This window comes from Adiantum capillus-veneris, chromosome 18, assembly GCF_014529385.1.
Source record: "Adiantum capillus-veneris isolate H3 chromosome 18, ASM1452938v2, whole genome shotgun sequence".
NCBI lineage: Eukaryota > Viridiplantae > Streptophyta > Polypodiopsida > Polypodiales > Pteridaceae > Adiantum > Adiantum capillus-veneris.
In genome coordinates, this window is record NC_140948.1 from 146,280,063 (window position 1) to 146,304,614 (window position 24,552).

The 24,552-nt window shown below is 42.5% G+C and overlaps 1 protein-coding gene across 1 annotated transcript; it reads left to right on the forward strand.

The window, feature by feature from the left end:
• The first annotated feature begins 10,285 nt into the window (after positions 1–10,285).
• LOC147436584 (uncharacterized) lies at positions 10,286–24,225 on the forward strand. Its single transcript, XM_086488187.1, has 6 exons — positions 10,286–10,954; positions 21,637–21,754; positions 23,333–23,421; positions 23,652–23,730; positions 23,830–23,853; positions 23,932–24,225. Exons 1-6 carry the CDS (start codon positions 10,370–10,372, stop codon positions 23,982–23,984), a joined length of 948 nt encoding a protein of 315 aa, XP_086344313.1. The 5' UTR covers positions 10,286–10,369; the 3' UTR covers positions 23,985–24,225.
• The last annotated feature ends 327 nt before the right edge of the window (positions 24,226–24,552 follow it).

Here is a 24,552-nt window from a genome sequence, read left to right on the forward strand (position 1 = left end):
CATGTAGTCAATAGATGGCTTCTTATCATGCTATGCTTCATAAGGAGTCCTAGGCTACAAGGCTTTGGTAGGACACCTATTAAGTACATAAGTAGCACACATGATAGCCCCAAGCCAAAATGAATGTGGTAAAGCTTGACTCTTGACCATACATCGTGCCATCTCTATAAGTGACTTGTTTTTTCTTTCAGCCAAAACACCATTTTGTTGTGGTGTATAAAATAGTTTTATCTCACATCTAGTCGTAAATGCCTTAAATTCATGAGACTCCCCCCCCTCAATTTGAACGGAGGGTGTCCATAGTACAACATTTTCTGTCATAACCAAAAATTGCTTGAAACACATAAACACTTCAAACATATCTTTAAGTGGATACACCCATGCATGCCTAGAGTAATCAATGAAAGTCATGAAGTACAGATAATTACCCAAGCATGGAGTTTGCATAGTCCCACAAACATCACTATGCACAAGTTGCAACCTACATGTAGCCCTTACTGAATTTTTCTTTGGAAACTTTGAACGTTGCATCTTATTCAAATTACACCCTTAACAAACATGCTTGGAGGTGCTACAAGAGGCGGCAAAGAAGTGACCGCATCAAATTTGTGTAAACGTAGTAAATTGGCAAAATTTTGATGTTCAAAATGTGCATATTGCTAATGTTTGGTATTTGAAATAGCCTTTGAATCCAAAACTACAACTCCACACTTATCATACAAGGTGAGCTTATACAACCCATGACACAAAATGCCAGATGTAACAATTTTATCACCAAAACTAAGATAATGAATTTTACGATTGTGCTAACTAATGCAATGGTAGTTCTTTCACACTTATTGATTCATCCATAAATTTGACAACAAGACCGACGCTTGCCCTTTTTTCAAAATATTCAAATGAATAAAATGACCCCTTATTTTAGGAATTTTTGTATCTCTGTTAAATTGCCTAAAATATGTACATTCTAAAACCCCTCCTCCTAAACTCATAAGGTACATTAACATGATTACATAGTGCACCCCCTTGAGGCATAGGCCCAAAAACATCAGTATGCACAAGTTGCAACCTACATGTAGCCCTTACTGGTGTAAACTTTAATTGCTCGTAATTTGGTGCACCAATATGTGAAAGCAACAACTACTACCAGGGGTTTGGTGTGGAGCACTTGAAGGGGGTTCTCAACTTGGGCAAGAACACATGCTTAATAAGGGGGAGCCTTATTAAAATAAACAAATAAAAAAATTCATTTTCTACAGAAGGTGGCCGCCACCCCCTTGCTCTCACGCTATGGAGGACCCTCTCTCTCCCTCTTCCTTAGTGCCACCACCCTCCGGCCTCTCTCTCTTGTCCATTATCAAAAAACGACTCTCTCTCTCTCTCTCTCTCTCTCTCTCTCTCTCTCTCTCTCTCTGCAGTCCAGCAAGGTGACAACCCTCTCTCTCTCCCTCCCTTGGAGGAGTTCAAAGGCAAGAGCAGCTCAGCTCACACACCCCAACCACTCAGCCCCTTGCCTCTCCTCCCTTGCTCTCTCTCATGCATTATTGGCCACCAAGGGCTCTCTCAGTTGATTGCCATCAATAGCATGGGAGAACCAGCACTGCACTTCATTGTCATCTAAGAGGACTCCATCTAGGAGGGGAGAGACATTGTGAGAGAAAGCTTTGTCAAGAAAAGAAAGATATGGACATAGGTTAAGAAAAGAGAGATATGGGCATTGTTTTTTGAATTAAAGTTGCAAAATTCATTTGTTTGAGCTGAAATTTTCCATTTATGCCCAAATTAAAGATTGAGACTAGCGACAAATATGAGTGCATGTAAATATGTATACAATAGCGATTTTATGCTTGAGTTTTTTTATATTTAGCTAAAATAGTGAGAAACTACAGCAATCCACCAAAATTATAATTGCACACTGGTAGTTTATGACTTTTTGATACGTGTTTGCAAATTTTCTTTGATCTTTGAATAAATGGAATAACAAATTATGATAAATAGCCACAGGCGTTTGATGGAAAATTTGACCTCAAATGACTGAGCACAAAGTTAAGTTGAATATAGGAAAAAATGCTAAAAGATTTGGGAGGTAAGTCATTTCAAGAGATAGGGTAAACATGGCTACTGATGTCCTAATCAAGTAATTTTTGAGCCTTTACATGTAGCATGAGCTGATATGATTGTTTGAGTAGGCTTGGGAAAATTGTTTTTTGAAAGCTAAGGCTCATATATACAAAGTTCCCAAAATCTAGCTCATTTTTTCTTAGAGCTTGTGTGTGTGTGTGTGTGTGTGTGAGTGAGAGAGAGAGAGAGAGAGAGAGAGAGAGAGAGAGAGAGAGTGAGTTTCTTGCAATCAGCTATACACGCTCTGCTATGCCACTTACGTACACCCCTACTAGAAGCAACCATATATGAGAGTTACAATCATAGTACATAAATGAAGGGTTTGATATATTATCTCGTTGCGTAAACTGCTAGAGGTTTTGGAAACACAAGGTATGTAACAAGAAACATAGAGTATAAAAATGATCATGGGGGTAGATCTGGGCTTGATTTGGGCTCTGTTTTGCATCAAAATTGAAATGTATATTCTAGTCCAAATATAAGACGAGTACTTGATGCCAAATATCAATTTTAGCGAGGTGAAATGATGACTATGTATAGAACCACCCCTCAAAATGGAAATTTGACTTCACTAGCACCTCTAGAATGCTAGTGGGAACACTCACATATGCTTGGATCACCAACTTGGGTTCAAAGTTATGAAACAAAAATCATTAGAATTGTTAGAGTGGGATACAAAACAACATTTCTCACTAAGTTGGCAAAAACTAGATCAAATCCTATCAAATTTCATTGACAAGCTGAGTAGATCGCGAGAGGGGGGGGGGGGGGGGTTGGGAAATCTGACTTCATAGCATCTCTAGAATGCTAGTGGGAACACTCACATATGCTTGGATCACCAACTTGGGTTCATTATGATCAAAACATCATTAGAATTGTTAGAGTGGGATACAAAGCAACATTTCTCACTAAGTTGGCAAAAACTAGATCAAATCCTATCAAATTTCATCGACAAGCTCAATAGATCATGATAGAGGGAGGGAGCCCATGGGTTGGGCTGGGGTAGCATGTCAAATTATATTTTTGGGGCTTATAGGGCTAGTAGGGAGCCAAAACGACTTTTTCAGAAGTCATTAATTAATTAGTTTGGGGGGAGGGAAGAAAAGGAAAAGGGAAGGGTGGGGAAAAAAAAGAGAAAGGAGAAGAGGAGAGGGGGGGGGGGGTTGGGCTCAAAGGGAACTCAAGGACGAGCACAGGCATATAGCCTGGTGGTTTAGGTTGAGTTTCATAGTAGACGGTCAAATAGCCAAAAAGAGGCACTAAAGTGCCAAGGATTGCAAACATTGGAAGATAATGTGCAAAAGTCAAGAATTTTGGACCAATAGTTGCTCTAAGTGACAAGGAAGCCATAATGGATCATCTTGGATTAGTGGATAAAGTACGTGACTACAAAATGCATTTCAAAGTCCTCCGTGCAAAGTAGACCTATACAAAGTTCTAAGAATTGAAAATTACATCATAAGGACTGAACATTGGATTTTAGTCTCTTTCAGACTAAAAATCCTATAGAAGGGCAAATTTCAAATTTCAAATTTCAAGTCATCCTACTAACCCCCACTTGCACAAGGTATGACCGAGCTCTAACCACTTCAATTAGATTTTGAATGATGACATTACCTAGTGCCTCCCTAGTGCACACTTTTCTAGATTCTAACTAACCCGAATACTCACCCTAACCCCTAACTTAACTAATCCTACTCCTAATGATTAGAGTTATATCAACTAGTTTTGGTAAGGCTTTTGGAGCCTCCTTTAATTCAATGGTGAGTGTTTTTTTAGTACCTTACCCAACCCTAGCCCTAAAATAAATGAATACTAATATGCATGTGACTTTTCTTCCTAGGCCCGAATCCTAGCATATGCTTTGGAAAACCATGCACAAAAAAGATTTTTAACCATGCACAAAGAATATTTTTATGTTCTTGTATATTCAAAGAGGTTGTTATGTATATTTTCATGTGCAAAGCGTGCGAGAGTGCGCGGGTGGTGGCCGTGGCCCGTCGCAACTTCGCTTGTGTGAGAGAGTCGAGAGAGGGAGAGATGTACAAAACTTAAAGAAAAGGTGTCTCAATAATCCTCTCTCTCACTCTCTCTCTCTCTCTCACACACACACACACACACACACACACACACACACATTCAACAGTCGGGCACCTGACTGCGTGGCATTATCCTTAGCAGCATGGTTGATCCATCACTTGTATTTCGCTTTGCCTTCTTTGCTGCTCATCATGGTTTTCGAGGGTTTCTCTCTGCTACCTTCATACCTGGTAAAGCTTTCAAATGTAGATGGCTATCAAAAAGCTCTCAAGCTTTCCAAGGGTTCCTCCTGTAGTGCCTTTCGCTTTGCTTTTGTGCTGCTTGTCATGGTTCCAAGGGTTCCTTGGATATGACAAGTTGACACATACCTAGAACTTAGAAACTCACTCACTCAATATTGATGAAGAGAAAATGAGCGCCCTAAGCTCAACCCCCCCTTATCCATATCCAAAATGATGGAAATGCTAGCTCTAGTCTCTCAATGTGGTCAAAAGGTTGACACTTTTGTACGTGCCACCTTGACGAGTGGACCACCATGGACTTTGTCATCATGGGCAACTTTGACACCACAGATGGTAATGAAGCTAGGTACTATGGGACTATTGAAAGGATACTAAAAGCTAATTTTAGAACCTTTTATACCTTCATCTTTGAGTGCAAGTGGTTTGGAAATGTGTCTAGATGGCATGAGAATAGCCTTTACGTGGTGGACTCTAGTGTGCATCACATAGGGAGGTATGACAATTTAACTTTTCCACGCAAATGTGAGCAGATGAGTGACTACCTTCTTTATCCTTATTTGCTTGTAACATTAATTATACCAATGTTACTCACTTTGAGATTCTCTTCTATAGGTCATCTATATCCCAACAATCCACCAACCAAAACTTTGGCTCGTAGTTCCCGTAACACCGCAGGGGAGAACCATCTTTGCCACTAATGAAGTGGTGACCATATTCGACCCTCTTCCACCTCCTACTTTGGATGAGGAGGAGACAGAGGAGAGAGAGATCGATGATTCAAGTCGCCGCAAGTCTTAGCGAGGATGATTGCCATTGATGGCCGGCTTTCGAAACAATGCCCGTGAGAACCACACCCTGAGGAAGGGAAGGGTTGTTACCGAAGAAAAAAAAAAACAAGCAAAGAAGGGTCTTTACCATTCACCATACCCCCCCCCCCCCCAAAGTTAACCATCGATAGAGCGCCGCCAATTCGGCCACACCCCTCCATTATCACCACAAGATGATCTCTCTCTCTCTCTCTCTCTCTCTCTCTCTCTCTCTCTCTCTCTCTCTCTGTGTGTGTCCACACTCCAACCCCCGGGCCGTACCCCCACCTCCTCTCGTCCTCCCCCCCCCCCCCCCCCCCCCCTTATCTACACCTAGCTCTCTTCCTCTCTCTTAGAATTAGCTACGGTGGGCCTTAGGGCAAGTATCACCTCTCCAACCCCCTATCTCTCTCATTCCCCTCCTCTCTCCCTCACCACATCCTCCCCCACTATATCCTCTCTCTACCCTATCTCTTCCCAAGCCCTCTCTGTCTCTCCCCCCTCTCCTCCCTTGGTGGGAACCACTCTCCCCCCCCCCCCTCCCCCCCCCCCCTCCTTAACTCTCTTCCTTTCTCTTCCGCCTGTTGACTAAGCATAACCCCTCCCCCCCCCCCTTGCCTTCTCGTACACGTTGTCGCTATCCCCGCCCTCCCGGGCCTCGTGCTGTACAGTGCCGCCCGCGCGCACTCTCATCCACACCCCCCCAGCCCCCTATCCCATCTTCCCCCCCCTCACCATCTCCCCCCCCACTCTCACTCTCTCTCGCGCCATGTCTCGTCTGCACCCTGCCTGGATCCACATCACCGCGAGCTCACACTCCCTGCATCACTGCCGCAACCACACACACACACACACACACCCGCTGCGCTACGCACCCACAACACGCTCACACACACACGCCCCCCCCCCCCCCCCCCCCCCCCCCCCCCCCCCCCCCCCCCCCCCCCCCCCCCCCCTTTTCACCATCCTCACCCCCTCCCAACCTCTGTGTCGTCTGCACCGCTAGAAACCGAAAAGAGAAAAAAATAAGAAATAGAAAAAATAAATTTAAAATAAAAATAAAAATATATATATTGCATACATTCCCCCGTTCCCACGCATGCTTGCGCGCACATACAAAGTACCCACTCATACACCAATACGTACACATGCATATACGCACTATAGATACAAAAAAACGAAGGATTCCACGACTACGACGACAAAGAAAAAGAAGGAGGACTCAAAGCACGCGCCGCCAACAACAAAAAGAGGAATTGCGCCAAAGGCATGCCCTGACCGACCCCGAAAAGAAGTATGCTCTACAACGACGCACCAGCAACACACCATTCGTCGGCAACACGCAACCACGACACCAATATCAGTAATTTATAGGTTATTTTTATCATTTCTTCAGTTTTCACCCAAGCCATTGTAAAATTTCCATTTTTGTAAATTTCCTCTCTCTAGGTGATGGTCACAAAGGCCCACCTAGAGATTCTCATCTTTTAATAACCTCCCAAAACAAAGTAAGGGTCAACCACACCGGGCCCACCACTTGCTTTGTCTCCCCGGTTAAGCTTACCCTAATCACACCGGGATTACCATAATCCAAGCAGCCAACACCTATAAATTGGCACTGAGAGGTCACTATCGGGGGGGGGGGGGGCAGTTCGTGAGAAGTCAGCACTTGGTAAAGTGTAGTGGGAAGAGTTGACACTATCACAATCACGGGGAGGGGGGCTTGTGTGTTGGGTTTTGCCTTGGGAATTGCACCATGCGAAGGGAGCCACGTCCATCTCTCGACTCCAATGGTCGATGGACACATGTATACATGCTCTTGATAGCAAGCTTCACAATCATTGAGTCATCTTAGAGAGCGCACCAAGTAGGTTGCACCATCTTTTCTCCCTACCTCTCTACCACCACGGCGTGCCATTTGTAAATACTACAGAAGTAATTCTCCCTCACACCCCCGAGGGTTTTCATCATTTGAAAATCTCTCTCTCTCTCTCTCTCTCTCTCTCTCTCTCTCCATGTGTAAGTTTGCGGTGTTCATATCATCGTGGTTTGCGTCCTAGCCACTAAAAGCTAGGTGGTGCCCTCTGTTCGCTTTACCGTGACAGGCTCGAGGCGCGCCATTCGGCACCCGACGTTTTAGAGGCCGTTGGGGTTCGGGGTTCGCTTTGCTCCCGTCATTTGGTGCTCTCACTGAGGAGGGCTTTCTAAGACCCTTCGGTTTACAATGCTGAAAGTGACGCCCACTATCAATCATGGACGAATGGCTGAAGGAATTTTCTAACTAGAGGACGGAAGAAGAGGAGACGAAGGAGGCACTAGCCGCCTTCATTGAAGTACTGCTGCTAAGCTGTAGTGTCGTCAGTATTAGGGAGGTAAATTCTCCATCTCGTGTTGCTCATTCTAACCATAAATTGAGAGCATCAGGTGGGAGGTCGGTGAAGTGCCATCACTGTTGTCAACTAAGACACACTGTCAATGAGTGCCAGCAACGAAGGCAGCGAAAGGGCTGAAATCGTCTACATCGACATTCATCGCGAAGAAGTCATTCACATCAAAGAACGAAAGAAAACGGTGAGGCCTCTTTTTCCTAAAGAAACTACAATCAAAGTTATAACTCCAAAGTGGCCTAAAGGGGCTGCGCGAGCCAAAGGTAAGGAGAAGTTAAGCCAGTCTGGAAACACATGACGCCGAAGGGAGAAGCATCTGGCCAAGCAAGTGCTTCAAGCTCAGAAAGCCGGGTTGTACCCAGCTTGCCAAGAGGATGTCATCCGAAGCTAAGAGGCGGAAGGTCGCCTACTGATTTTCACGACGCATGCGAGTGCTACCAATCCACTTCGACAATCCTGAAGAAGAAGTGGTAAGAAGATTCCCATGTCCTAGGGAAGAGTGGTTCGGTTACTGCTCTCGCTGTTTTGGAAAGCGAGTGGAGGATCTTCCTCCTCTCCTTGTACAACTTATCCTGAAGAAGCTTTCTACCTTGGGTGAAACTCATTGGGCTGGGGACGAGTTGCAACTGAATGGAGTAGAATTCATGCAACATGCCGACTACGAAAATTACCTGCAATTGCTACTAGCCAAAAGGCTGGGAGTGGTCAGACGCGTTTCCATCACCCCGTACATGCTGAGCAACGAAGGAAAGGTGGAGCCCATGAAAGGCGACGACCTCTTGTGGATGTGCCGACTCATCAACACTGGCACGATAAGAGTATAAGTAATTATTCCACCCTCTGTGCATAATGGAAAACGGGCCAACAGCATTCTCGTTTAGATTCCTGTAGCATATGCATGTGAATATCTATGTAGATAGGAAAGTATTCTATCAGAAGATCGTATACCTATTCGGTGCGGCGGTACTAGGAGAAATCCTCAATTCCCCGAATCCTATCATTCTCCACATATTGGATTACCATCATTCCTTTAATGTTTCTATCTTTATCCTGTTTTAACCTATCCACCCACCCCTGTAAAAAGCCGCTATGAGCCGCTACTGTTGTTAATGTATTAGAAAAAAAAAAGGGTTTGTAATTTCCTGAGCCACTACCATGGCAAATGTTTCTTTCCCCACGTTCAGTGGAAAGAAGGGAGAGGATCTCACCAGCGACTTTTTGGATGATTTCGACATTGCTTGTGTCGTCTCTAACAAAGATGACGACGCTTCAGGACTTAGAATTTTTCCTCTACTGATGAAAGTAGAGGCCAAGTCCTGGTATAATGCATTGCCCCAGGCTACCAAGAATGCATGGGATTTGTTAAGGGCTGCTTTTGTAAAGAGGTTTGGTGGAGGCACAACCTTGAAGAAGCTATGGCAGCTACTGACAGAATTAAAGCAGGGAAGTTTTCTGGAGTACGCCACCTACGAGTCCAAATTTGTGGACTTATGGGAGAGATGGGTTGCCTCACTAGAGGAAGGAGAAGGAGCGCCTAATTCCTAAAGAAGGACCATTTCATTGTTGGTCTATGGTCGCCGCTTAGAGAGAAGGTGAAGGGAAGGTTTCCTGCAACATATGAGTTGGCAGTCGAAGTAGCCCGCCTTAAAGACAAGAAGCTGCACATGCAAGCGAGAGTAAACGAGTCAGAGGAAACAAACTTGGCCCGACCAACCCCAGTGACTGCAACAGCCAATCATAGAGCCCAACTGCAAGAGGCATCAGAAGAGCAACAAGACCTACTGAGTCGCATCACCACCCAACTAGAGAGTTTATCCGTGGATCTGGTGCAGCAAGGGCATGCACCTGGCGAACGATCGACACAAAAAAAGAGAGCTATGAGAGAGAGAGAGAGAGAGAGAGAGAGAGAGAGAGAAGAAGAAGAAGAAGAAGAAGAAGAAGAAGAAGAGTGCGCTCTGTGCAGGCTGCCCCCGTGCTCCTCTCTGGCACCCTCCCTCCTGCTCCTCCCCACAGCTCACCGAGACTGGCCTGCACACATAGTGCGAGGCCCCACTCCTCCCTCCCGCCTGCATCCACAACACTCATCACCCTCGTGTCCGCCGACAGCAGCCCTAGAGAGAGAGAGAGAGAGAGCGCTCGCCCTGCTGTTCGCAAGCCCCCCCCCCCCCCCCCCCCCCCCCCCCCCCCCCCCACACACACACACACACAGATTCTATAGCCACCCTTCGACTTGAGAGAGAGAAAGAGAGAGAGGTTCGCTGGCATCGCACGGGGAAGAGAGAGCGAACAATGGCATGCTGGCCACTTCTGTGTGTGTGTGAGAGAGAGAGAGAGAGAGATGAAAAGGGAAAGAGAGGGGCATGCCCTGCACGTGGCCTGTCCCCTCTTCCCACCCTCACCCTTCACTTTCCTATCTACCTCTCTCCCTTCCCTTTTCTACCTCCAAGTAATGAGCGATTTTCTGATTTTCTAGGATTGGGTACCCCATACTTGTTAAGTAACTCGTCTACTGTCTTGGAAATAGAAAGTTAAGACAACTCAATCCACTCGAAAGAGATCTGTATTGTGTGCTTTTGAAGCCTGCTTTTTTTGCTGCCATCGTGTGAATCCAGCCTTATTCTGGGCTTTGGAAGAGAGTGATGTGGAGCGGTTATGAGAAGAGTCTTGGTGCGAGAAGAGGACTCGAGGAGGCTAGAGCGCTCCAATTGTAGCGCGGCATGCACGCAGAGAGAGAGAGAGAGAGAGAGAGAGAGAGAGGGGGAGAGAGAGAGATATGCAATCTGCAGGGCATCACCACCACCATCATCACCATGGCCAATATCAGCACAGCAGGAGGTGGGGCTCCGGCAACATCTCCATGCAGCAGCAAGAGCAGCAGGCGCAACAACAGCCCAACTTATCGTATAGCATGATAAAATCCGGCAGCAGCACATATGCAGGAACCCACCTGCATAATACTAATAATACCATCAGCAGCAACAACAGCAGCTGTAGCAGCAATGGCGGAATGCAGGTGGCCACCACGACCACCACCACTACCACCACCCAGCAGCAGCTGCTGCCCGCGCCCCCCACTTCCTCTACTCTTTCGGCCAACCCTAGCCATTCTCGCCTTATTGGCCTGCCCTCTTCTTCCTCCTCTCCACCCTCCTCCTCTGCCCTCAACGTCTATATGCCTTCCCCTGGCCATCATCATCATCAGTACCTGGGCCACTACCATAGCCAGTACGCGGGTCTGAGCGCCAAAAAACATCATGGGCGATCCCACATCTCAGACGATGAGAAGGAAGAGATCCGGATGGCCTTTGAGCTTTTCGACTCCAACAAAACTGGCAAGCTCTCCTACCGCGAGCTCAAGGTATCCCTTGAAAACCCTAATTACCTGTGCAACAAAGATAACATGTTCCTGATGAAATATGTGCCCCTCAACACGAAAACAAATCAAAAGCGAGGGGGAAATAAAAAATTGCATGCATTAGAGGTATAAAATTAAATAAAAAATGCAAGATCTGTCACCTAGCAGAAGCAACGATGCAGCTGTATTAAACTAATCCAGATTTTAGAATGGAGATGTTACGCTAACGAATAACGAATTAAAATGCCTACATTATGATACATGGATTAGCTGATGAGCTGAAAATCATTAACCTTAGAGAGAACCCTGTAATTAACCTCAGAGAGAACCTGGGGGTTGCACCTTATAGATATTTAAGTGTGTCACGTGCACTTGTTGAGAGTGTATATTGTACTCCCTAATAGCTACATATTTGCACTTACAGACTCACAAGAGGGGGTTTTTAATTTAAATTTTAAAACTTAAAGTTGCAAGCTAGTTTAAGATAGTTTATCCCATATTAAAAAAATGTGTGGAAGGGGTTCTTTTTATTAGGTTTTGATCGCATGTGATACTATGGATTTGGAAGATGCATCCCTTAAGGAGAGAACGGACAAAAATAAACAAGTGATAAAATCATGAAGCCTACCAAAATAAGACGCACCTTACAAAAATGGTAGGGCACATAAATAACAAAGGATTAGAATATGGATGATCCAAATATCAGAGGAATTCCAAGTAGACTTCTCCTTATTTTGTCTTCCATAGAAATATTACATACCCTTGACAATGTTTGATTCCAAAATATACTCTTCAATAGTTTTGATAATACAACTTGAATTGCTCACTTACCTTAAATCTCCTGGACTATGGACCAAGAGGCCACACTACAAAATTTCTACTTATATTCTACATTGAGTGAAGTTGAGTAGACCCCTCACCTGCTGCTAGAAGACATTTTGATGAATGCATATGCACTGACTCAAAACATGTACGTATATATATTGCTACAACTTACGCATGATCTTCGTTGTCCATGTAAGAGAAGAAGACCTTACTCATCCTTAATGACTTGCACATGATGCATATGGGGATGGTCACTTCAAAAGAAAAGCCCGCGAAATTGAACTCGCATTCAAAATCTTTTTAAGGTGCATAATAGTGAGCGGTGTACAACAGTTGTTTGTAGTGGTGTCCCTCACTGCTTGTGTGGTCAACGAAAATCATGTTAGACATAGCAAGAGACTGTTGTTGCTTATCCACAAACATAAATCTGAAGAGATGCCATTGCCATGAGTGTTTTAAGTGGTGTTGGCCATGGCTATGTATGTCCATGGATGTAATGTGGTTTTGACCGTATTGTGCTCATAATGTGATGTGGATTTGTTCACTGTCTTGTGCTCATGATGATATTGTGTGAGCAAACGAGTGTCCATTCCCCATTCCCAAGGCTCAATCCCATCCAATTATCTCCTTTCCATCTCTAGTGTGTGAACCAACATCATATCACTGAAAAGGTAAATGATCTAATAAATTAGAAAATGAAAATCAACCTCCTAGCTGAGATCTTTGAGGATCAGCACTGCCAATCAGTGATGCTAACCACTCAAGGGTTGGCCACCTGGAAGGCTCTGCATGCACATAGGCATGTGTAGCAGCTCATGTTGGGGATGACACCCTAGTCAATGCTACTCAAGCCCCTCTTGATGTCGGGCCTCTATCCTACTACTGCAATCATGAAACCGATGTGGTGCCCCACTTGAATGAAACCAAGGATGGGTCCTCATGAACTTGCAATGGCCTACCCTTTGATGCCATGCCAAACTGCTTGGTAGTTGCACGCCCTTCAAACCTTGCTGCTGATGATGCAACCAATAGAGATGCAAGACTTGCCGATGGTGGCGTGGCAAACTCCATCCTTTCTAATGAAGATCTTGTACAAGAAGATGATGCCAATAATGCAGCCTCTGTAAATATCTAGGCACCTCTTCGTGTTGCCAAATTAATGCTATTGCTCTCTTCATTCCCTGATAACCAAACCAAGGATGATGTAGAACTTAATGGTGGTGTGAGAACTCAGGATTACGAACCAAATCCGTTCATGGTGGTCCAGCCTGTACCCTCATCAATGGTGCTCTCTCTGCAATGCCTCATGTGAGTAAAACCCTGCTGCAGTAGTGCCTTAGTAGTGCCAACTGGTGCCAACTCCATTGCATTCATGAATATAATGGCCTTCCAAAAATATTTAGCATCTCTTACTATTATAGAGAAGAATCTTCCAAAGTAAAAACCTCTAGGAAATTCCCCAGGCATGATGCAAACATGCTGACAGATGAATAAGCTGTTTTATGCTACATTGTGAATGCTTTTCTGCTTTGTCTTCAATCAATCCTAGGTTTCATGTCTTGCTATACCCGGATTCTAGATGTTAATTTGGATCTCAAACCCCACAATGTCAAGGCTCCACCATTGCTGCATCAAGGGCCATGGCTTGCTCCCAACCTTCGTTTTTGTCTGATGCTAAGAATTCTCAACCAAACCTGGTGTATCTTGCTCCAAATCATGCCATGCTGTAGATGCTACCATTGCAAACTCACAACTTTCAGTGCTACTTGAATCTGCTACCCATAATGGTGATGCCAATGAAGCACTAGAAGTAGTCATTATCTAGTACCTTGCGACATTGGTTTTGAATACCACTGCTACATTAGTGGGTGGTTCTCTTGTTGAAGCATATGAAGCCACATTTTTTGTTGAATCAATAATTCTTGATCCATAAGTCACAATCCATGTAGATGATGTTAACACTTGCCTTGATGCTTCCTCTATGGCTCAATTCTTTTACAAGGTGGCTGTTATCTATGCTTATGATGTTGTACCAAAGTGCAAATATGGTTGCCAAAGCTCTTGCAAACTAGTGGTCAAGTTCATGCCGCACTGTTGGGATTCAATATCAATTCAATCTCTATGACTCAATTCTTTCTTGAGGTGGTTGTTATCTATGCTTATGATGTTGTACCCAAGTGCAAATATTTTTGTTGAAGCTCTCGCAAACTTGCAGTCAAGTTCATGCCGCACTGTTGGGATTCAATATCGGTTCAATCTCGTAGGCATCCTCCCAATGGTGGCAATGCTATTTCCCTCAACAAAAATGCAATCTTGATCTTGACCTCTCTTTTCATCGAGGAAATTGCTTTGGTGGAAACAAGATATCTCATGCTTGTAACTTTTTTCATTTCTGCTCATTCAACAAGCACTTTGTGTCAAGGTCGAAAGAGGGAAACCATGCTGAATTTTAGGTTCGACCTCAAAACTAGTAGATCTTAAAGCCGCATGCATTTGAGATGAAGATAAAGTTCAAGATGAAGCATCAACATCAACTCGTTCTGTTTCCTCATTTATTGTTCGGATAATACTATCAAAGCTTTCCGTCTAAGCTAGTACCCAGTTTTCTTTCAAGCACCTCCATCACTTGATGTAACAAAAAGAGAAAGCACATATCCATCTCACATAGGCACTTACAAATGCACTTATATTAGGGCTTTCTTAATGCAATAAAGTCTTCTCTTGTCTTTTAGATGAGGGGGGATATTGGTGTGAAATACCCAAACTTATCCAGCCTCATGCCTCGAGACATCAAAAGGAACCTCATCTTTTCAGATCATCCTATGCTTAGCCTATATAACAAACCCGTGTAAGTCACATCTCAACACAATAGCCCATGGATTCTTGGGTTTTGTGTCAAAATGTGAGGTGCATGGGTTTGTTATACAGGCTAAGAATAGGGTGATATGAAAAGGTGTGGTGTCTCTTGGTGTCTCACGACATGAAGCTGGATAAGTTTGGGTGTTTCACACCAACATTCCCCTCAGTTGAATGCTGAGAAAATACTTTATTACATCAAGAAAATCCTAATACAAGTACATTTTTGAGTGCCTATGTAAGGTGGATATGTGCTTTTTGTTTTTGTTCCATCAAGTGATGGAGATGCTTGAAAGAAAACTGGCTTAGAAGGAAAGCTTTGACAATATTATCCAGTGTCAAACACAAAATGAGGCTTCATCTTGAATGTCGGATTCATCTCAAATGCACACGACTTTAAGATTTGTGAGTGTTGAGGTTGAACCTGAAATTCAACAAGGTTTCCCCCCTTTCGACCTTGATACATAGAGCTTGTTGAATCAGCAGAAATGAAAAAAATTACAAGCACGAGAGATCTTTTTCACTTAATCAATTCCTCAATGAAAAGAGAGGTCAAGATCAAGACTGAAGTGTGTTGAGGGAAGTAGCATTGCCGCCATTGGGCTTATGCCTACGAAATTGAATCCCAACAGTGCGACATGAACTTGAGCACTGGTTTGTGAGAGCTTTGAAAACAATATTTGCACTTGGAGACAACATCATAAGCATGAATAACATCCACTTGGGAATTGAATCAATCCATAGAGGCAACATCAAGGCAAGTGTTAACATTATCTACATGGATTATGACTTATGCATCAAGGACTAATGATACAACAAAAGTTGTGGCTTCATATGCTACAACAAGATAACTCACTAATGTAGTGGTGCCATTCAAAACTAATGTCACAAAGGTATTGGATAATGACTATTTCTATTGCTTCATTGGCATCACCATTGTCGGTAGCAGATTTATATAGCACTGGACATTGTGAGCTTGTAATGGTGGCATCTACATCATGGCATGATTTGGAGTGAGGTACACCATGTTTGGTTGAGGCATTCTCAACATCATCAGAGAGAAACGAAAGTTGATAGCAGGCCATGGCTTGATGCAAAAATGGTGGAGCCTTCACATTGTGGGGTTTAAGAGCCAAATTAACATCTGGAATATGAGTTTAATAGGACATGAAACCTGGGATTGATCAAAGACAAATTTGAATAGCCTTCACAACGCAGTATAAAATAGCTTGTTCATATGTAGGTATGTTTGCATTGCACCCAAAAAATGTTAGAGATTCTTTTACAGCATTTCAAAATTACAAGAATAATTTCAAAAACAGTGCAGAAGAATAATCAAATTCTTTTCGAGATTACACAGAGTGTATCTAGGTGTGGAATAAATAGTTATACCTGATGTGGGAACACCTATGCGCAAAAACATGTATGCATAATGAGGAAACACCTATATACATAGTGTTTTTGAATGCAATGGAGTTGGTGCTATAAGGTTTTACCTGCATAAGGAATTACAAAGGGACCACCATTGAAGATGGTACAAGTTGGACCACCACCATGAACGGATTTTTTTTGTCCGTCTTGAGAGAAGTTAAAAAGCCTGCAAGGATGGAGTTCTCAATAGTTCCATCATGCTTTGCACCATCCTTGGTTTGGTAAGCATAGAATGAAGATACTCCTCTTTGTCCTTGTTAGCAGAATCCATTGGTAGAGAGTGAGCCCCAAATAAGGTGTTGCCTTTGTTGTGCTTTGAGAGGGTCATATGTAGGTTAGATTTGACATGATCCTCTACAAGGTGAGCCAAGAAAGTGGCACATATTTCATCTTCTTCAGTGATCAAGAGATGTGCAGTTGGATAGGGGTGGAGGGCATAGTTACTTGGAGCGCGGAATGGGAATGACGACGTGTACCCCCGCGGAACGGGGAAACAACCAGGGGTCTGAAATGGGAACGACGCGGAATGTGGATCGGGAACAGCGACGGGGACCCCCGCGAAACGGGGAACGGCCAGGGGTCTAGAACAGGAACGACGCGGAATGGGAGGCATAAAAAACACCCAAATAATGCAATTTTTAGCTCTACATGTTTGAAATTTTAATACAAGTCGTATTAGAGTCCTTTGACTCTAATACTCACAAAAAACTCGATTTGAAGACCCCTAGGCCATGGATGATGCGAGAGGGAGAGGGAGAGGGAGAGGGAGAGCGAGAGATGAGAGAGAGAGAGAGAGAGAGAGAGAGAGAGAGAGAGAGAGAGAGAGAGAGAGAGAGAGAGAGAGAGAGAGAGAGAGAGAGAGGGAGGGAGAGACTCAAGAGAGGGGGAGAGCTTGAGACTCGAGAGTCGAGAGATCTTAAGGCTTAAGCCTTGGACCTTAAGGGCATGTGGATTTGCTTGAAAAGGCAATGGGTGTGAGGGGGTGCATTTTGAGTCCTTGCACACTTTAAAAAACTCCTAATGTTCACTACAAACTTGCAAAAAAATGCCCATTTCTTCCCATTTTTGAGAGTTGGCCATTCTGGGCAGTTCTGGAGCCATTCCAATCGGCTGTTTTGGTATCAACCTGGTCAATCGGAACGGCAAAACGTTCCAGGATGTTCGCGCCTGGCAGGGGGGAGGGAATGGCGTTCCGGCATTCCAGGGCCTAGGGAACGCGTTCCCCGATAACTATGGTGGAGAGGCCAGAAGCAAGAGCATCACATGCTCAAAAAAGGTCATTGATGGCAATGATGCCGATCTCATCTAGTTGATGTAGTGGCTCCATTACTAAATCAAGAAAGGATTTGATAGTAGAAACCTCATCATGGATTGTGGAATGCGCTGGTCACTTCTGACAGTTATTCCAAGTTGGCTTAGTAGAGTTAGTTAAACAGACCAGGCAAGCAGACCTCACACACCATATCAAATAAAGACAAAGGTTGAATTGAAATGAAAATGCGAGATTGATATTGGAATTGACATCAGACTGTATATTTAGATGAAATGCAAGATCATAAGAATCAGGAGAAGTGCAAGCTCGGGGGGTCACTTAATAATCATGTGACTATTACGTGAGTGCAATAGAAGGGCTTATTAAATTTTAATTTCTCTCGCATTTTCACATACAGGTGGGTAACGTAAAATATAATTGAGGAAGAAGTTTCTATTTTGAATAGAAAAAGGGTGTATTTTAAGAGAGGGTATAGACACAATGATAAGAGTCAAAAGTGCAATGCTTGATTAGAAAATAACTTCTATATAGGCTTGGTGCTTTACAATCATTGGCTAGATGGATTTCATCCTCTTCTATCGAAACAGGTCATCAATTATCCTTTCCTAGGTGGCTAGAGGGATTTCCCATAGTGGTGACACAAGTTGGGCTTACCCTAACATATGCCCCCCTTAAGCCCTTGGGGTTTACAAAGATTTCTTGTGTTCATGTGTAGATGAGCATCATCTCAGTGAGTGTCAAATGTAGCATGCAAAATACAAAAGTGTCCTTCTAGAGAATTGCCAACTGGGTGTAAGACTAAAGTCACAACATCCTCCCCAGAGAATTGTCAACTGGGTGTAGGATCAAAGTGTGCACCTCCCCTAGAGATCTGTAAAACTAGGTGGTAGGTCAAAATACAAATGTAGTGCTTTCAAATGTTTTACATATTTGTCTCTGATGTCAGAGGGCCAAATGTGTTGTTGATGCCATCTTCAAATCTACAAAGTTGTTTGTTGATGTCGTTGCCAAATTTTGCTTTGTCTTCATTTTGCTGTCATTGTAGTTTGTTGTCATCTTCATGTTGTTGTTGTCTTCTTCTTTTTTATATTCATTGGTCCATTGTGTTGAGGATGGAATCTCCATCACCAATAGTGCAAAACACACATACACTACATTTTGTGTGCTTGTGTGTGTGCTCATCATGTGTGTACAAGTGCTTTCATCCACATGTAGTACATACATTTCTACCATATGCTTTGTAATAAGCCTACAATAGAGTGTAATATGTGAGTGTGGTTTTATGCATTGGCAAATAATGGTGAAGATGTGCTCGAAGGATGTGTGAGAGGTAGGTCTTGCCCACTATAGGGTATTGTCTAAACCTCTATGGTGTATTACAATGAGCATGGGATTTGCATCTTCGTAGGAAGATGAGCATACATTTCAATAGGGTAGCAACATTAATTGACTTGAAGTCTTCTTAAAGCTCGATTTAGCTCTCTTCTTCGGGGAAGTGAACTTTTTGATCTCTCTGGGTCAGCTTGTTGCAATTCTACAAGTGGGAGCACCTTCTTAGGCGGTTGGTAAGGGTTTTGAAGCAATAGGCCGTGGGAAGGTTCTCTTAAGAGGGCAAGACTCTCGGATCTTTGGGCGTCCGCATAAAGAGGGGCCCCTAAGAGGCATAACTTGCACCTCATCAACTCAAGTGAAGTGCGGGCCTCAAGTTCGCTAGCCGAATGGAAGAATTGGACGAAAATGCTCAAAAAGCTCTGTTCGGTGGGGAAGCTAAGTGATGGTCAATTGAACACCATTTGCGGGAAGTGCATAGAGGTCATCAAACGTAGTTGAGATGGCCGATTGGTATCCAGTAGCAGTCCCATGGACCCGAATGGGTTTTTGAATATGCCTTGACGTGCAACTTAAAATCGGCCAAATGGGCACTAGATTTCCTCGTGCATGTGGTCCCTCAAAGACGTGGTCAAACCCTATAAATAGGGTGTTCCCATCACAAAAGTCTTCTCAAAAAAGATGATACGGCTTGGAATCGCAAAGTACGCATTGAAAATCCCAAAACCACACACACACAATTGCTTTAGCTACTACTACAAGTCTGGAAAAACAGAAGCTCATGATGCGCTATTCAATTGAGCAATTAAATTCACATATGAGACCCGATTGGAGAAAATGGACATTCATCAAATAGATCTTGTCAATGACTGTGCACACACATAAATCACATAAAGCAATGGTGTGTGGGATGAGAGTGATGGTGCCGTAAAGCAAGAAAAAAATGAACTCAAAGAAGCACAATAATTAAGAAATGTGCGCGCGCACACACACACACATGATCATTAGAGCAGCGCTAATCAAAGACTCACTAATCAAGAAGGATAGTGGCTCATTGGTATTGCCAAGAACGTGCCCAAACTTAATTATCTATGCTAATGATTAGGGAGAGGTATTATTAGGAGAGGGGATTGATTAGGCCTACATATGAACCGTTGGCCCTCATACCATTTGATGCGTTAGTGGTTGCGGAAGCGAACTCCCTAATCATCGATGATTAGCATTAGACTATGGAGGGTGAAGCCTTAGCTTAACCATGGTGTTAGGGTTAGGGTTAGAGAGATGGTAATTAGAGTTAGCTTATGCCAAAAGCAAGAGCATATATATATATATATATATATATATATATATATATATATATATATAGATAGAGAGAGAGAGAGAGAGTATAGACACGATGATAAGAGTCAAAGCTATAATAATTCATTAGAAAATAGCCTCTATATAGGCTTGATGCTTTACAATCATTGGTTAGATGGGTTTCATCCTCTTGCTGTTGGACCATGTCATCAATTATCCTTTCCTAGGTGGATAGAGGGCTTTCCCATAGTGGTGCCACAAGTTGGGATTACCCTAACACTAAGTAGACAATGTTGTGATGGCAACAATGTTAGGCTGATATGTAGAGACTATTATTAGTTTGGTAGTCGGGAGGGACACATCATCAAGAGGACTCATATAGTGTAAATGATGCATAACGAGAGAGAGAGAGAGAGAGAGAGAGAGAGAGAGAGAGAGAGAGAGAGAGAGAGAGAGAGAGAGAGAGAGAGAGAGCACCTTCTTTCATAAATCACACCTGTCCTCCAAAGCTAAAATCATGGAACCATAACCTTCATGGTCAGGCATCGGAGGGCAGTCCATCCTGGCCCTCCATTTGCTATACTTTCTCAGCAGGAATGTCAACTTGCAATCAACGGATGGCCATCACATTAGCACACATAATTTGTGTAAGCTGCAAGCAAATCATATCGCTACAAGTCAGCATGCAGAATGCTATAAACTGCACACAGTTAAGCATTAGGAATATTAGTGCTACAAGCCAATCATCACTGTCCACATCAGCTCACAAAATTTAGGATTGCCACCTGTGTCGTTTGCAGCACTGGCTGTGTTAACTGGCCCTCCTCTCCTTGACCTTGAAGATCGAGAATGGTCCCCTGCTGACCATTCCTTGTTTTTAGGGCTCCTGCCATGGCTCCCGACTCCCTGTCGGTCTCCATGCAGTCGCCCTAAAGTAGGGAATGGTCCCCAGGGGACCATTCCCTAAACCTCCACTAAATATAATGATCCCCTTAGGAGGTGTAGTATAATCATATGGTTCCCCAATCATAACATATAGTATTGTTTCTTTAGAGTATTTATAAACAAAACTCTAAAATTTTGTCTATTTCTCGTTACCAAAAAGAGAAGTGACCTCTAAGTCCTTTTCCCTTTAGGCAGGCCAAAATTGCTTACATTAGAGAGGGATAGTAAGGATAAAATTTGCTTCCAAGTCCTTCTTACCCATTTGCAAACCCTAACAGCTAGCCCCCGCGAAGCTGGGCACTTGCATAACAAGTGAAGGGGGTCTTCAGAGGCTACCCTGTAGTCAGAGTAGGTGTCAGAGCCAATCCCTCTAGCGTGCACCTTAATCCCAATAGTACACAAATCAATTACTTTTACTTTGAGAGAAAACTAATGGAATTAGAAATAATGTGATAAGGTTGGGACAATAAAAAGCCATAAGTCTTCTTCGCACCTATAGAATTAGAAAGGTCTTGAGTCCTTTGACCTTTGGTACGTCCTTTGTAGTTTCCTTCCCCTAATTATTGTTGTGGGCACAAACAAGGGGCCCTTCCCTACCGACCTTGTTGGCCCTTCCCTTGTTGGTGCTTCACTCACAATATTATGTTTTAATATTAGACAAGCACTTTAAAGCAATTGAAAAAATATGAATAACGTTGTTATTGTATTTTCTTGTTTCTTTGCTAAGGTTGCCATGAGAGCCCTTGATTTTGATGTCCACAAGGCAGAGGTCAAACAACTCATGGAAGAGCACACAAAAGATGGAAATACAGACGAAGTAGACATTGATGAATTCATGGACATTCGTATGCTTCTCTAAGCTTTGATTATTTTTTATCTTGCGTGAGTGAATCAACTGAGATTCTCTTTAAGAAGTTTCACTAAAAAAGGTTGTATTAGGATGCTAATAGCTCAAGGCCCACAATGTGTGTGTGTGTGTGTGTGTGTGTGTGTGTGTGAGAGAGAGAGAGAGAGAGAGAGAGAGAGAGAGAGAGAGAGAGAGATCAGCCTTTGGTAACCATAATAGCCACCAACCCTCAAAGATACAATGTTTGCAGAGAGTGACCCCAACCCCTTCCTATAAACCAGGTTAGGGCCGCTGCCTATAAATAGGTTAGGGCCGCCGGGTCTAGCTATGTACAGAGATAAATCCCACAACCCATAGATAGAAAATAGGAACAAAGATAGATTTGAAGGGTAATGGAGGCAATACAGTTTTACAATGTGCATTACCCTTGGTGGATGGGGGGATTATATCTATAATTTGGTAAATACTCTGGATTCGGAAATCCATACCATGAGAAAGTTTCAACATTGACCCTCATTCTATAATCCAAGAATTTACATAGCATTATCTCATGTTAATTTTTTTAAATTTTTTTGGGGTGATTTCTTATTCTATGGATTCCTTGGCATAAGAAAATTGTAATTTGGCAAGACCATCTAGGCAATCTATTATTTTGAGTCTTGTATTCTTCAATGCATCGGATCCAATCTTAGCATCATAGAATTTTGAAGATCCAAAGGCTCCGTTTTAAAGCTTTATTTGAATGGAACCTTCGAAGCTTGTAAAGGCCATTGTCCTACTATCACTTACAATGTTTTAAAACTGTGTGTCTTAGCTTATACTCATGCCGCTTGAAGATTCAATAGAGCGAGAGAAAAAGAAAGTATTTTGCTTAGTTTATGAGAAAAATAGTGCAACTTTGAAAATAGCTTAAATATTTGAATTTTTGTCATTGGGAAAATCATTGAGATAAATTGTGTACGGTAAGGAAAATCGTTGATGTGCCTTTACATTGTCCACTGCCTAGAGGAGTTTGCATTCTTGGCATTAAAGCCATTTTTGGCATGATGTATTGCTAGTTTTAGTAGTGTTGTAAATTGGTCTCTACAAGACCTATCATTAGGTTTTATCCTATACAGCAGATTGAGGTATTCAAGTGTGCAAGCACTACAACCAATATAGTTGGAGAGTTGTATTGCTACTTGTAGTAATGTTACATATGTTTTTCTCTGTAGTACCAGCTTGTTTTCTGTACAGCTTGTTTCCTACTTGTACAGGATCTTTCATGTTCAAATTACAATCAATTTGGGTATAGTATCATGATTTATAAGCTAAGAGACCCATGGTTTGTAAATGAGACGAACACTTCGTAACATGTATCTTACAGTGCAAATGTATGTAAAGACTTTCCAAATTCATTTTTCTCTATGTGTTTTTGTAATTTTCTTTCCACTCTATTTAGATGGATGGTCATGTTTAGGTGGTCTTGAGATTACAAGTGCTATCTTTGTGAGGGGTGCTTAGAATTCTTTCAACTCAAATAAGAAATTGCTTTGAAAAATATGGATTTCTAATCAGAAAAGAAATCATATTTCAGTTGTCTTGAAATACAAGGAGAGGGATCCAGATGAGGAACTATCAAAAGCTTTTAAATTTTTTGACGAGGATGGAACTGGGAGAATCACGGTAGTCTCTCTTTTTTGAAATCAATTGTGCATGTTCTTTTGTCGATTGCTATATATAATACAAAGAGAATCCACCAGAAGACATTGCCTTTTTCTAAAACATAGTGCTATAAAGCGTCTTTATTATTTTTCACAATTTTGCAATGTATTTTTGGGTCAATTTGGTGTTTTCTATTTTGGTTTGTCTTCACCAAAGTATTTGTTCTCATTGTATGCGTTTTATCAACATAGTTCAAGAACCTAAGAAAGGTGGCAAGAGATCTTGGTGAACACATACCAGATGAGGAGCTCGGTGCAATGATAGAAGAGTGTATGTTTTCACAAATATATCGTATTGTAATACAATTTTGATAATTGACCTTTTAATATTATGTACTAACTACTGTTTTGTGAGTGTTTTGACATGCAGTTGATACTGATCAAGATGGAGGAAGTGAGTATCCTAAACTCTCACAATTTGAGTTTTAAAAGTTTGTGGTGAAATTCTAACACATTACATGGTTCTCTGTAGTCAATGAAGAGGAGTTTTACAGCATCATGAAAGGAGATGATTTTGATGATTAGAAGTTTGAGCAAATTTTGATGCCATAACTTACAGAATTTATTACACAAAACCGAGATGCAAAACGAGAGTTGGCCTCCAATGCCAAGTATCATAGTGAGATTTTTGAAGAGCTAAAACACTTGTTACTAGGCAATTTTTTTATTGTAAAAACTTGGATGTTGAGAAACAAGTTGTAGTATGCTACAAAATGCTTACCTGTGTGTCCCTAAGGGGCTAGCTTCAAAATATGTAAGTGTAGCACATAAATTCAAGAGGGGTTTAAAAATATAAAACTTCAAAAAGTTTCAGGTTTGAAAGAAAGAAAGACAGGTCTTTTAATTCATGGTGAAGTGTGTGTGTGTGTGTGTGTAAAAGGGTTTTTAAATACCTCTTGAATGCATGTATTATATAGGCATCTTAAAAGATGGACCCCCTAGCTCTTATGTCCAAAACTATCTATTCAAAAACATGGGTATGTCAGAATAAGTAAGCTTTAAAAACACCTTTACGGCCATGGGTGTTGTAGGTCCCTTATTCTCAAAGTCTTAGGCTTGGAAAACACATTTATGGCCATGGATGTTCTTTTTA

Bases quoted from the DNA above. Each gene is read 5' to 3' on its own strand.
- LOC147436584 (XM_086488187.1), top strand. From the start codon at position 10,370: ATGCAATCTGCAGGGCATCACCACCACCATCATCACCATGGCCAATAT. The intron at 10,955-21,636 runs GTATCCCTTGAA...TTCTTTGCTAAG, and splicing joins TCTCCTACCGCGAGCTCAAG to GTTGCCATGAGAGCCCTTGA. The intron at 23,731-23,829 runs GTATGTTTTCAC...TTTGACATGCAG, and splicing joins CGGTGCAATGATAGAAGAGT to TTGATACTGATCAAGATGGA.